This window comes from Coenobita brevimanus, chromosome 58, assembly GCF_032717465.1.
Source record: "Coenobita brevimanus isolate Jiangsu-jjx chromosome 58, ASM3271746v2, whole genome shotgun sequence".
Classification (NCBI taxonomy): domain Eukaryota; kingdom Metazoa; phylum Arthropoda; class Malacostraca; order Decapoda; family Coenobitidae; genus Coenobita; species Coenobita brevimanus.
Window position 1 is genome coordinate 14,588,978 of NC_137011.1, and position 14,911 is coordinate 14,603,888.

General features: G+C 43.2%; 1 protein-coding gene across 1 annotated transcript in view; it reads left to right on the forward strand.

Moving 5' to 3' along the window:
* The window catches only part of LOC145402544 (2-hydroxyacyl-CoA lyase 2-like), a 172,828-nt gene that overhangs the window by 140,395 nt on the left and 17,522 nt on the right, over positions 1-14,911 (forward strand). The window contains exon 12 of the mRNA XM_080274549.1: positions 1,376-1,546. Within this exon, the coding sequence (XP_080130675.1) occupies positions 1,376-1,546 (171 nt within the window). The remainder of the gene's footprint in view (positions 1-1,375; positions 1,547-14,911) is intronic.

Sequence of the window (14,911 nt, forward strand, 5' to 3'; positions counted from 1 at the left end):
CATATAATTACTGCCACGAGACCACACGGGATTCAGTGCACTGTACCGTACTGCATGGTGTACAACTCTGCTCTCCATTGATGCAAACGCTAGGTGAGTACATAGTAAACTATGTACTGTACAGTATGACTGTATTGTATCAATACTGTGTTGAATTTTTTTGATTTTCATCTTTTACTCATGGGAGAGTTGTTAGGATGGAGGGCTGAGAAAGGCAAAACGAATAAATCCATTGAAAAAAGGCATGCTCATCAACAACGGAAAATGTGTGGTACCCATACAGTTTTCTACCTAACGAACTGACTCTAACTACCGATGAGCTTGCAGTATCTTACAGGATCTCAGTAAGTCCATTGTGTTAAATATAATTCATAAAAACATGGAAAAATAATTCATAAAAACATGGAAAAATAAACTAAAGAAATATGTCTTGAGCATTTATTGAACTGATGATTTGGACAGTAGTGCTGTATGGTAGAATTATCATGACTCCCATGCTTACAGTTACGTATACAGCCGCGGTCTGCAAATTTATTCCTTATTTGACTGCTGTCATTCCACGCCTCACATGCCACTCAACTGGTTTGCAAATAATGCAATAAATATGTATGAATTGCAAGTGCAGTAATTTTATCCTACAAAGCAAAGCTTCATTTCTGTCAGCTTGACTTCATTTTCTCTGCCATTCCAAATACATTTTAATATCATGAATAAATTTCATTTTCTCCTCCAGTGCAAGTGCATTCTAAGATGATGTATAAATTCATCTTAGAACACATCTGCATTGGCAGAGAAGATAAAATAGAGCAGACAGAAATGAACATTCGCCTAATCAGTAGGTATTTTTTAACTCTACATCTTTCATGTCTCTCTTTCTCATCCTATTCAGTCATTGAACCCCATTTACTTTATGGTCCCCATTCCCTCTGCTTTGACTCTTGACTTTGGTAGTATATCTGTCTACATTCCTGTTTTATTTTTACAGAAGGAAAAATCAACTACTACATATATATTTTTGTATGATTCAGTAAGCTGTGTTTTATTATTATTTTTATATATTTTTGTATGATTCAGTAAGCTGTGTTTTATTATTATTTTTATATTTATTTATTTTCAGAATATTTATTTTAGATGCTATCTCGCCCACTCTTTAGGTGGGAAGGTGTATGATTGAAATTGTGGTTGGACATATTGTTGATGAATTCTCCCTCTGCCATATTTTCTTCTCTCTTGCTTTATGGACCCTACCTCATCCTATCTTGTGGGAAAAGAGGTTGGGAATCTGAATGACAATGAAACGATAATGATCATGACTGTGACATTCACGATGACAGCGATCACGATGATGATGATGATGATATATCTTCCTTCCTAGGTCTGGATAATCTACGGTGATGGTTCACTTGGGTACTCACTCATTGAATTTGACACATACGCACGGCACAAGACCCCTGTCATTGCTGTGGTTGGCAATGATGCCGGATGGACCCAGATAGCACGAGAGCAGGTCCCCATGTTTGGATCCAGTGTTGCCTGTGATTTAGCGGTAAGAATATAACCATACTCTTTTCACATTAACTTGGCCCAAAACTGACATCTCTTCTCTTCAGTGCTAAGAGCTATAGCAACAGATTGACACAAGAATGCAGTGCTGTGAATTCATGGTAAGAAGAACTCTTTGGTGGTGAGACAAACTGTTTGGTGTTCGATATATTAAGTGTTATGGGAGGCTTTGCAGAACCTCTTTTTTGGTGATTTATAATGTTTTGTGACAATTTAACACAAGACCTCTGTCATTGCTTTAGCTGGCAATGATGCCTGATGGACCTAGCTAGCATAAGAACAAGTCCCCTTTTTTGGATCTGATGTTGGCTGTGATGTATCAGTAAGAATGACAAAAATAAGGTATGGGCAGAATGGATGGTGTAAGCAATAGGGAAATTTATCGTTATTTAGGGAATTTAACATGATGTGGGATTACTGCATGGATAAAAAGTGCTAGTATGTGATGTTATAGAAATACAGAGTGCACATTGATAGGGTGTCAACGAGTGCATGTAGAAAAGGTGACCTTGAAAATGCGATTGAGGAAAATGTTGGTAGGGAAAGATCTTATGAGGCACAGAAGAAGAGAGTGAAGAAGTAAATTCATGGGGGAGAAGGAAGAGGAAGAGTATGTGGCAATGAGAGAGATGCTATATGTGAAGATAAAGATGCGTGGATGCAGTTCTCCCATTTCCATTGCTTGTTTGGGAGTTCCTGGGAAGGAGCAAGATGTTGGTAATGTCTTTTGCTCATAATGATGATGATGGTGATGATAGAATAATGTCTTTGGCAGCAAGAGCTTGAGTCCTGTGTTTTCCTGCAAGCTGCAAGAAGTTGTCAGAATTTTAGGTCTTTGGTAGCAGTTCAAGTGCATCTAAAAATATAGACATGGTGCTCTGTAGATTTAAATACTGTAATGTATATTTGGTTTGTAGTAGGTGGTAGCAACCATCATCCACGCACTTGAAGTGGCACTGCCTACTTTTTCCTTTACTTTTATCTTTCTTTTACTGTGTCTCCTCTCCTTTCATCCTATATCTCCCATGCTTCCTCTCAGTTTTTGCTACTCATGATTCCATTTCAGGCAGCGCTACACTGAGTGACAAGCCTAATGGTTTCCTGCAAGCAAACCATTTACAACACTGGGTGATAACCATATAACTAGCCCTTATGTGTTTGCTATGTGTCAACAGTTGGGTTGGTGGAGGGTTAGAGTCCCTTCCCGTAAAACAGCTATCTCAAAGACAAACAGCCACTCCTTAGGGGATCATGGCATCTGGCTATAGATAAATAGAATTTTTAGAGCTCTTGGTTTCTCCATTTTTTATTATATGCTTATATTCAGTACACTAATTCTAGTCAGTAGAGATAGTGGGGTACCATTAATCTCGGGAAGTATTACCACAAAATTGAAGCGTAGCTACAGACTTGGTAACTAGCCATGCAAATAACACCATTCGAGCAGGCCAGTGCTTCCAAGGTGGATGGAAAGCTGATGACAGGGAGAGCTGGAGCTCCCATTTCATCAGCCCTTGGGACAAGTTCCCGACCATCCCACTTTGCTGAACTTTTTCAGTGTCCCAGTAACGCAGAGAGTAGGCCAGCATGCTCTTCAGTACAAGTGTCTCTAACTGTCAACACCAAACTACATATACAGTACACACTACACTTCCCTTTCCAAAATTTAAAAACAATCATGGCTTCGAAATACATAGCCTTGGAGTCCCCAAAGGGGGGACCATAAATGCCCCCACCTTCCGCCCCTCTCCCGGTGACGACTTGAGCTGCCTGGAACCACTGTCTGACTCACTTCTTCATTTCTGCAACATTCGTGGCCTTTCCTCCAACTTTCACTCTGTTGAGCACCACCTCTCCTCCTCTAAACCTCACCTTCTTTTCCTGAGACTCAGCTGTCTGAGGCAGCTGACAGGAAACCCTTTTCTGTATCCTTCTACTTTCTCTATACTCATTTCAAAGCCAAAGGTGGCTGTTGTGTACATATACGCAACGTCTTATCTTGCTCTCGTGTTCCTGAACTTGATTCTTCTGAATTCTCTACACTCTGGCTTTGGCTTTCTTGTCATTCTCTGACTAAATATGTCTGCGCTGTTTACTTATCCCCTAATTCTACTGACTATCATAAATTCTTCGACTGTCTTACTTCTACGATGGAACACATTCTATCCATATCTGCTTTCTCTGAAATCTCCATTCTAGGAGATTTCAGTGTTCACCACCACCTATGGCTCTCCTCTCATTTCACTGATCCACCTGGTGAACAAGCCTACACCTTTTCTATCCTTAATGACCTAGAGCAGCTTGTACAGCACCCAACCTGTATCCCTGACTGCCTTGGAGAGAGCTCCAGCATACTTGACCTCTTCCATGCAACTAATCCTTCTGCTTACACTGTTAATCTTTTCTGTCCGTTGGGCTCCTCCAATCACAACCTTATCACCTTAACTTGTCCTATTGCTTCGGTGCGCCCTGTGGACCGTCCAAAGAAACGTCGTCTGTGGCACTTTGGAGCTGCAGATTTGGAGGCCCTCAGGCAGTATTTCTTTGATTTTCCCTGGAATGATTATTGCTTCCATGGCCGGGAGCCATCTGGGTGTGCCCTGTGCAATACGGAGGTCATTCTTTCGGGCACGGAAGCATACATTCCTTTCTCATATCCTTTGACTAATGCAAGAAACCCTTGGTTTAATCACGCCCGTTCTAATGCTGTCCACAACAAGGCAAGGGCATATAAAAGGTACCGGAGCCAACCCACCCCTGAATCACATCCTTTATATGTTTCTGCCCGGAATCATGCTAAGTCTGTTCTCTGCTCTGCTAAAAATAATTTCATCCGTACTAAATACTCTCAACTTTCCAACTCGAATTCTTCCTGCTCTTTCTGGCACCTGCCCAGAAACCTTTCTAACAACTTTACCACATCATCCTTCCCTCCTCTTTTCTACTCTGATGGTTCTGTAGCTATTTCTTCTACTGATAAAGCAGATCTCTTCGCTCAGACTTTCTCCTAAAATTCCACCTTAGACGATTCCGGAGCTGTTCCTCCATCACTTCCCCACTCTGATGTCCTCATGGCCGACATTAGAATTTCTTCAGCTGTTGTATTTTCTGCCATCACAGGCCTCAATACTAACAAGGCATATGGGCCTGGTGGAGTCCCTCCTGTTGTTCTCAAGAACTGTGTTTCTGTGCTTACACCCTGCGTAGGCAAACTCTTTCGCCTTTGTCTTTCAACTTGGACCTTTCCTTCTTGCTGAAAGTTTGCTTTGATTCAACCATTCCCAACCCTCTAACTATCGTCCACTTGCTTTAACATCCTGTAACTCAAAAGTTTTCGAGTCAGTTCTTAATTGAAAAATTTTAAAGCATCTTTCCTATCACAACCTTCTTTCTGATCGTCAGTATGGGTTCCATCAGGGACGCCCCACTGGCGATCTTCTCACCTACCTTTCAGATTCCTGGTCACCCTCCTTTTGGGACTTTGGCGAAAGCTTTGTCATTGCACTTGACATCTCAAAGGCTTTTGATCGAGTCTGGCATAAATCTTTAATTTCCAAACTGTCCTCGTATGGTTTCTATCCTTCTATCTGTGCCTTCATCTCTAGCTTCCTTTCTGGTCGTTCTATAGCTGCTGTTATTGACGGCCATCATTCTTTTCCTAGATCTATCAACAATGGTGTTCCTCAGGGCTCTGTCCCATCACCAACTTTCTTTCTTTTATTCATCAGTGACCTTCTAAACTGTACATCTAACCTTATCCACTCATACGCTGATGACTTCACCCTTCACCTTTCCATTCGGTTCCCGCAACGTCCAGCTTAGCAGTTACTTCAACAAACAAGGGATGTGGCTATGGCACACCTAATGTCTGACTTGGCTCGTATCTCTGACTGAGGTAAAAATAATCTTGTTTTTAATGCATCAGAGACTTAGTTCTTACACCTATCAGCCCAACAAAATCGTCCACAGCTGTACCCACTAATGTTTAATAATATCCAGCTCAATCCTGCATCATCTTTGAACATGCTTGGGGTTTCATTTACTCAGAACTCGTCTAGGAAAGATCATATTATATCTCCTGTATAATCTGCTTCCAAGAGATTAGGAGTGCTAAGCCAACTCCGTTCTTTCTTTACCCCTGCACAATTGTTGACTCTATACACGGGTTTTATCCGCCCTTGTGTGGAGTACAACACTCATGTGTGGGGAGGTTCCCCATATACAGCTCTTCTCAATAGGGTGGAGTCAAAGACTTTTTGTCTCATCAACTCTCCTCTTACTGACTCCCTTCAACCTCTGTCTCTTCACCGCACTGTTGCATCTTTATCTGTTTTCTGTCACTACTTCAGTGGTCACTGCTCCTTTGAACTGTCTGCATGCATTCCTCCACCCCTACGATGGCCGCGTAGCATCAGTCTACCAGCAAACTCTCATCCCTTTTCTGTCTAGCTCTCTAATGCAAGAGTTAACCGTTACTCTCAGTCCTTCATTTATGCAGCAGGTCAACTCTGGAACTGTCTCCCTCTGTCTGTATTTCCTGCTTCCTATGATCTCCAGTCTTTCCAACGCAGTGTGTCCAGGGATCTTGAAATGATCGGATCTTTAATTTGGCTCTCTCTTGTATTTTGTTTTTCGCCTGGAAGAACACAGTTTTGCGGGCTCGTGGCCTTTGGTTCTTTCTTCCTCGTGTAAAAAAAAAAAAAAAAAAAAACAGACAGGAAGCATCCATACACAACTACTCGTAAGTCAAGTCAAATTGCAATCTGAGACTGTTACTTTGTTACAAATATTATAAGACATATCAGATATTACTATTACAGTAAACTTATTATTATCTATCTATCTATCTATTGCCAGACGCCTCAGTCCCGTTCGGGGTGGCCACAAACAAGTCTCCTCCACGTCACCCTGTCCCTCGCCATTTCACTGGCCTGCTCCCAACTCACACCCCCTTCTCTCATATACCTCTCCACCCCATCCCTCCATCTCATCCTCAGCCTCCCCCTCCCTCTCCCCCCCTCCACCTCACTCACATACACTATCTTCATCAGTCTTTCACCCTCCATCCTCTCCACATGGCCAAACCACCTCAGTGTATTCCTCCTAAAGCTTCCTATCACATCCACATCCACACCACAACACTCCTTTATGTCCTCATTTGTCAGCCTGTCTCTCCATGTGACTCCACAGGCTTCTCTTAAATAACTTATTTCCACTGCTCTCACTTTTGACTTGTGTCCTTCCAACAACGTCCAAGTTTCACTTCCATACGTTAAGAGTTGGTATCATAATACTGTCATGTAGTAACTTTTTCATTTCCATGCTCACTTCCCTGCTTCTTATCACTGCTTTCAAGGAACCAGCAACCTTTCTTCGTTGCTGTACCCTTTCAAGCACTTCACCCTCCAATGCTCCATCCTTACTCATCACACTACCCAAGTACTTAAATGTACTCACATTTTCCAATTCCTCACCATCCAACCTCGCTGTACATTCACTGACTTCACCTCTCTCAAAGACCATCACTTTACTCTTCCCTACATTCACCTTTAGATTCTGTTTCTTAAACACTCTCCCAAACTCATCCACCAAGCCCTGCAGCTCCCCTTCATCTTCACTCAACAACACAGTATCATCTGCTAACAACAGTACAGGGAGTTTCCAAACACTACCCTCTCTCGTCAGGGCCACTCCAACATCCACTACCCTACCTTGTACCTCTTTTATTACCCCATCCATGAACACATTGAACAACCATGAAGACATGACACATCCCTGTTTATTATTATTATTATTATTAACATTATTAAAATCACAGCAAGAATTATTGTGGCATAATTTTACTGAGTGTTGTAGGGAAGGTGTATGGAAGAATTTTTATAGAGAAAGTAAGAGATACATCAGAAGTCCTTGTGAGTGATCAAGTGGGTGGCTTTAGGAGTGGCAGAGGATGTGTGGATCAAATATTTGCTTTGAGACGGATAGTGGAGAAGGCTTACGAGATGGACTTTAATGTGATTATGACATTTATGGATCTGGAAAAAGCATACGACAAAGTAGACAGAGAAGGATTGTGAAAGGTATTGTGCATGTACGGTGGAGATGGTAAGCTGCTAGGTGCCATCAAGAGCTTTTATGATGGTAGTGAAGTGAAGCTTGTGTAAGGGTAAATGGGCATCTAAGTAAATGGTTAATGATTAGTGTGGGTATGCGACAAGGCTGTATGATGACCCCATGGTTGTTCTATATATATATATATATATATATATATATATATATATATATATGGATGGGGTGATGAGAGAAGTAAAAGCACAAGTAATTGAGAGAGGGTTGGTATTGGTAATGATTGGTGATGGATGGAATATCTCAAATTTTTTGTATGCTGATGATGCAGTGCTACTTGCAAATAATGGACAAGAGCTTGGTAGACTAATGCAAAGTTTTGATGATGTCTGTGACCATTGTGCTTTGAGAGTAAATGTAGAAAAGGGTAAAGTGATGGTAATCGAGAGAGAAGATGACTCCCAGTGTGATGTTATGGTGAATGGAGAGAGACTGGAGTAAGCATGTGTAAGGGTAAATGGGCATCTAAGTAAATGGTTAATGATCAGTGTGGGCATGCGACAAGGCTGTATGATGTTCCCATGGTTGTTCTATATATATATATATATATATATATATATATATATAGATAGATAGATAGATATATATATATATATATATATATGGATGGGGTGATGAGGGAAGTAAAAGCACAAGTAATGAAGAGAAGGATGGTATTGGTAATGATTGGTGATGGATGGAATATCTCAAATTTGTTGTATGCTGATGATGCAGTGCTACTTGCAAATAATGGACAAGAGCTTGGTAGACTAATGCAAAGTTTTGGTGATGTCTGTGACCATTGTGCTTTGAGAGTAAATGTAGAAAAGGGTAAAGTTATGGTAATCGAGAGAGAAGATGACTCCCAGTGTGATGTTATGGTGAATGGAGAGAGACTGGAGTTGGTGAGAGAGTTCAAGTACCTGGGTACGGTGATAGAAAAGAGTGGAAAATGTGCAAAAGAAGTGGAAAGTAGAGTGACACAAGGAAGAGAAGTACTGGTGCTATGAAGGCCTTGATAAGAAACAAAGGCTTGAGTGTTGCAGCTGTGCGAGGCTTTCATGAAAGAGTGTTAGTGCCAACTTTAACATATGGATGTTAAACTTTGGTGTGGCATGAAAATGAAAAGTCAGGAGTGAGAGCGGTGGAGATGGGACTGCTGAGAAATGTATTTGAAGTACAGAGTGCATAGGATATGAAATAATGTGATTCATGAAAGATGCGGAGTGAGGAAAGTGTGTGGACACCAGAATCGAAGAGAGTATACTGAGATGGTATGGTCATGTGGAAAGACTGGATAACAATAGAGTGGTGAAAAAGGTATATCTGAGCGAATTTAAAGGAGGGAGGAAGCGAGGTAGACCAAGGAGAAGGTGGAGGGATATGATGGATGAGTGTATGAGGAAGAGAGGTACGGAAGTCGGTTAGGCTAGGGGACTATGAAGAGATCGATCTGGCTGGATGAATGTTGTGAGACGTGCATGATCAGGGATTTGGCACCCCTTTTTAATGTGACAGTGTTCAGATTGACTCAGTCAGATACGTTTGTGTGAAGCTGCAGAATGTGGTGAAGTTTTTTGGTGTATCAGATAGAGCCAGGATTCTGGGGGCTTGAATGATGAGTGAATGGAAACATGACCCATTGGAGTGGGCAAAATCTGGATGTTGCTGCTCCTCACTCTGCCCTAGAGTGGGAAAGGAGGTCCGGATGATGATCATTATGATGATTAATTGTGGTAAATGGGGGCGCTCACCATCCACTCACTTGATGTAGTGCTGCTGTCGGGTGTCTCCCCTTTCCTCTCCTCCATCCTTCTTTCCTTCCATCCTCTTCTGTTTATCTTTTCATGATTCTTGCCTTGTCCTTCTGCCTATGGGTGACTTTACACTCTTCTGTCTTTCTTTCCTTCATTCTTTTCTCTTCCTTCAGCCTGTGGGTGACTCTACACTGAGTGACAAGCCAAATGGTTTCCTGTACACCAGGAAACCATGTACTGTGCTGGGTGGTAACCATAAAACCAAATTTTGGTGCCTGGTGGTTTAGTGGGTAATTATTGCACTCCAGTCAGATTGAGCTGGTGAAGGTTTATATCTAAGGGGTGGTTGGGGTTGATTGCTCATGTAATGCCACTCAGGGATGAGTGAGGCTGGTCACTTTCATCATAAATGCCAAGCCCCGGGCTCCGATGCTCCTCATAGGGCAATGTAGGATTGGATGATGGATGGATGGAATCATTATTTCCCTGGTAGGTGGGGGCACCAATCATGCACTTGCTCCGTGTAGCGCTTTTTTTTTTTTTTTTTTTTTTTTTTTTTTGCTAGGAAGAAGAAACCAAAGGCCATGAGCCTTCAGTAACAGTTCCCTCCAAGAGAAAAACAAAATACAATAGAGAGCAAAATTCAAGATCCGATCATTTTGAGATGCCTGGACACACTGCGTTTGAAAGACTGGAGATCATAGGCAGCAGGAAATACAGACAGAGGGAGACAGTTCCAGAGTTGACCTGTTGCATAAATGAAAGACTGGGAGTAACGGTTAACTCTTGCATTAGAGAGTTGGACAGAAAAGGGATGAGAGTTTGCTGCCAGACGGGTGCTACGCACCCGTCATAGAGGTGGAGGAATGCAAGCAGACAGTTCAGAGGAGCAGTGACCATTAAAGTACCGATAGAAAAGAGATAAAGATGCAACAGTGCAGCGAAGAGACAGAGGTTGAAGGGAGTCAGTAAGAGGAGGAGAATTAATGAGACAAAGAGCCTTTGACTCCACCCTATTGAGAAGAGCTGCATGTGGGGAGCCTCCCCACACATGAGAGTTGTACTCCACACAGGGGCGGATAAAACCCGTGTATAGAGTCAACAATTGTGCAGGGGTAAAGAAAGAGCGGAGTCAGCTTAGCACATCCAATCTCTTGGAAGCAGATTTTACAAGAGATGCAAAATGATCTCTCCAAGATAAGTCTCGAGTAAATGAAACCCCAAGCATGTTCAAGGATGATGCAGGATTAAGCTGAATATTATTAAACATTAGTGGGTATACCTGTGGAAGATTTTGTCGGGTTGATAGGTGTAAGAACCGAGTCTTAGATGCATTAAAAACAACCATATTATTTTTACCCCAGTCAGAGATACGAGCCAAGTCAGATATTTGGTGTGCCATAGCCTCATCCCTTGCTTGTTGAAGTAACTGCTGAGATGGGCGTTGCGGGAACCAAATGGAAAGGTGAAGGGTGGAGTCATCAGCGTATGAGTGGATAGGGTTAGATGTACAGCTTAGAAGATCATTGATGAATAAAAGGAAGAGAGTTGGTGATAGGACAGAGCCCTGAGGAACACCACTGTTGATAGATCTAGGAGAAGAACGATGGCCGTCTACAACAGCGGCTATAGAACGACCAGAAAGGAAGCTAGCGATGAAGGCACAGATAGAAGGATAGAAACCGTAGGAGGGCAGTTTGGAAATTAAAGATTTATGCCAGACTCGATCAAAAGCCTTTGAGATGTCAAGTGCAATAGCAAAGCTTTCGCCAAAGTCCCAAAAGGAGGATGACCAGGAGTCTGAAAGGTAGGTGAGAAGATCTCCAGTGGAGCGTCCCTGACGGAACCCGTACTGACGATCGGAAAGAAGGTTGTGATAGGAAAGATGCCTTAAAATTTTTCTATTGAGAATTGACTCGAGAACTTTTGAAATACAGGACGTTAAAGCAATTGGACGATAGTTGGAGAGTTGGGAGTGGTCACCCTTCTTTGGTACTGGCTGAATGAGAGCAAACTTTCAGCAAGAAGGAAAGGTACAAGTTGACAGACAAAGGCGAAAGAGTTTGCCTAGGCAGGGTGTAAGCACAGAAGCACAGTTCTTGAGAGCAACAGGAGGGACCCCATCAGGCCCATATGCCTTGTTAGTACTGAGGCCAGTGATGGCAGAAAATACATCAGCTGAAGAAATTTTAATGTCAGCCATGAGGAAGTCAGAGGGGGGAAGTGATGGAGGAACAGCACTGGAATCGTCTAAGGTGGAATTGGAGGAGAAAGACTGTGCGAAGAGATCTGCTTTATCAGTAGAAGAAATAGCTACAGAACCGTCAGAGTAGAAAAGAGGAGGGAAGGATGATGAGGTAAAGTTGTTAGAAAGGTTTTTGGCAAGGTGCCAGAAGGAGCGGGAAGAATTCGAGTTGGAGAGTTGAGAGCATTTAGTACGGATGAAATTATTTTTAGCAGAGCGAAGAACAGACTTAGCACGATTCCGGGCAGAAACGTAAAGATGATGTGATTCAGTGGTGGGTTGGCTCCGGTACCTTTTGTAGGCCCTCTCCTCGTTGCGGACAGCATTAGAACAAGCGTGATTAAACCAAGGCTTTCTTGCGTTAGTCAAAGGATATGAGAAAGGAATGTATGCTTCCATGCCCGAGAGAATAACCTCCGTAATGCGCAAGGCACACTCAGGTGGCTGACGTCCATGGAAGCAATAATCATTCCAGGGAAAATCAAAGAAGTACTGCCTGAGGGCCTCCCAGTCCGCGGCTCCAAAATGCCACAGACGACGTTTCCCTGGAGGGTCCACAGGCCATACCGGAGTGATAGGACAGGTTAAGGTGATAAGGTTGTGATTGAAGGAACCCAACGGAGAGAAAAGATTAACAGAGTAAGCAGAAGGATTAGTTGTGAGGAAGAGGTCAAGTATGTTGGAGCTCTCTCCAAGGCGGTCAGGGATACGGGTAGGGTGCTGTACAAGCTGCTCTAAGTCATTAAGGATAGAAAAGATGTAGGCTTGTTCACCAGGTGGATTAGTGAAAGGAGAGGAGAGCCAAAGGTGGTGGTGAACATTGAAATCTCCTAGAATGGAGATTTCTGAGAAAGGAGAAATGGATAGAATGTGTTCCATCGTAGAAGTAAGATAGTCGAAGAATTTTTGATAGTCAGTAGAATTAGGGGATAAGTAAACAGCACAGATATATTTAGTCAGAGAATGACAGGAAAGCCGAAGCCAGAGTGTAGAGAATTCAGAAGAATCGAGTTCAGGAACACGAGAGCAAGATAAGTCGTTGCGTGCGTATATATACACAACAGCCACCTTTGGCTTTGAAATGAGTATAGAGAAAGTAGGAGGGTACAGAAAAGGGTTTGCTGTCAGTTGCCTCAGACAGCTGAGTCTCAGTTAGAAAAAGAAGGTGAGGTTTAGAGGAGGAGAGGTGGTGCTCAACAGAGCGAAAGTTAGAGGAAAGGCCGCGAATGTTGTAGAAATGAAGAAGAAGTGAGTCAGACAGTGGTTCCAGGCACCTCGAGTCGTCACCGGGAGAGGGGCGGATGGTGGGGGCATTTATGATCCCTCCCCCTGGGGACTCCGAGGCTTGGTGAAGAGACTCCATAATTTTTTACATTTTGGAAAGGGAAGTGTAGTGTGTACTGTGCATGTAGTTTGGTGTAGATAGTTAGAGAAATTTGTACTGGAGAGCATGCTGGCCTACTCTCTGTGTAACTGAGACACTGAAAAAGCTCAGCAAAGAGGGATGGTCAGGAACTAGTCCTGATATGCACTTTCCTCTCTTCCATTTTTCCTTCCTTCCTCTTCTGTCTTTCTTTCCTTCATTCTTTTCCCTTCCTTCTGTCAATGGGTGACTCTACACTGAGTGACAAGCCAAATGTTTTCCTGTACATCAGGAAACAATTTACTACGCAGGGTGGTAACCACGTACCAAATTATGGCGCCAGGTGGTCTAGTGGGTAAGTAAGGTGCTCTGATCGGATTGAGTCTGTGATGATTTATATCCAAGGGGTGGTTGGGGTTTTTTGCTCATGTAATTCCACTTACGGATGAGTGAGGCTGGTCACTCTCATCTTAAATGTCAGGACCAACTTGCCCAGCCCCAGGCTTCTTTGATGTTCATGGGGCAACACAGGATTAAATGATGATGATGATTATTAGTATTATTTTTATTATTATTATTGTTATGCACTTTACCTACCACATGCCATACCGTACTGTGTCGCAGGGTTGCTGCCGACAAGGGCATGTGGGGGAGGCAGTGGCTTAATCGGTAGAGAGATGGCTTACAGTCCTAACGGACCCAGGTTCAAATCCCTGCTTGGGCAGGGAACAGTTTATGGATTTGAATTTCATTAAATTAGGCTTTACTGAACTACCAGAAGACCCACCAACATGTTGTAAAAATGCCCCCACTAATACCAATACACCAGTCCTGTATGAGGCAGCCCTAGCATGTATTCAATATGGACGGTGGATGTTAGCGCCAAAGTGGTGACATGTAGAGGTGTATGGTATGTAGGAGGACTGCTGGGCCTTGATAGCAGGCTGTGAAGTCTATGCCCAGACTTGGGCACACACACACACAAAAACTTTTTTCCCGTTACTTAGTGGCAGATTTGAAGGGAGGCATTGCGCGGGCCTTGTTGGCTCGGTTCTGGGGACTCGGGTCTGCCAGAGGGTACAGAGTACTGCGGTTCCCAGGCTGCCACTTCCACCCAACCTGGGAGCAGTGCCTCAGGAGGCTCTCCTGTTATTTTGTGCTAAATGGTTGGGCAGTTATAGTGCCAGGGGCCACTGGGAAAGTGTTCCTGTAGCTGTCCTGGCAGGGTGCTCTGAGACCACTGCCACACCCACTGGCCATGGCTGGTGGGCCGTGGATTCCTGATCTCCTTTTTGGATTATAGGCTGTGTGTGCAGGAGGGGCCTGTGGTCATTTTCCTCTTGTATTTACGAGCAGCCATGACAGAATTGAAACCAGGAATAAGTAAGCCCTAGGAAACTAAATCATCCAAGGGGTTCTGAATGATATCTTGGAATGTGGTTACAGTTGTTTGAAGGGTAGAGGGCAAGAAGTGGTGGAGACTGTGACCAAAAGATGGGTAGATGTCTGTTGCTAATAGGAAGCTAGGTTCAGGGGAAGAGTCTATCTGTCTGTCTACCTGTCTACAGCCAGACACCATAATCCTGTAAAGGATGGTTGTTTCTTTGAGTTAGTGGTTTTACAGGGAGGGGTTGCTAACCCTCCACCAACCCACTTTTAGACATGTAGTGAACTCATGTGTGTTGGTTATATTGTTACCAACCAGTGATGTAAATGGTTTCCTGGCTTACGGAAAACCATTTGGTTTGTCTCTCAATACAAAGCCACATGAAAAGGAAAGAAGAGTAATGAAATGCGTCAGGAAAGCTGGGAGAGATAGGAAGAGAAGAAGGCAGACAGGAAAAGAATGATAAAGGTGAAGGAAGAAGTAGGCAGCAC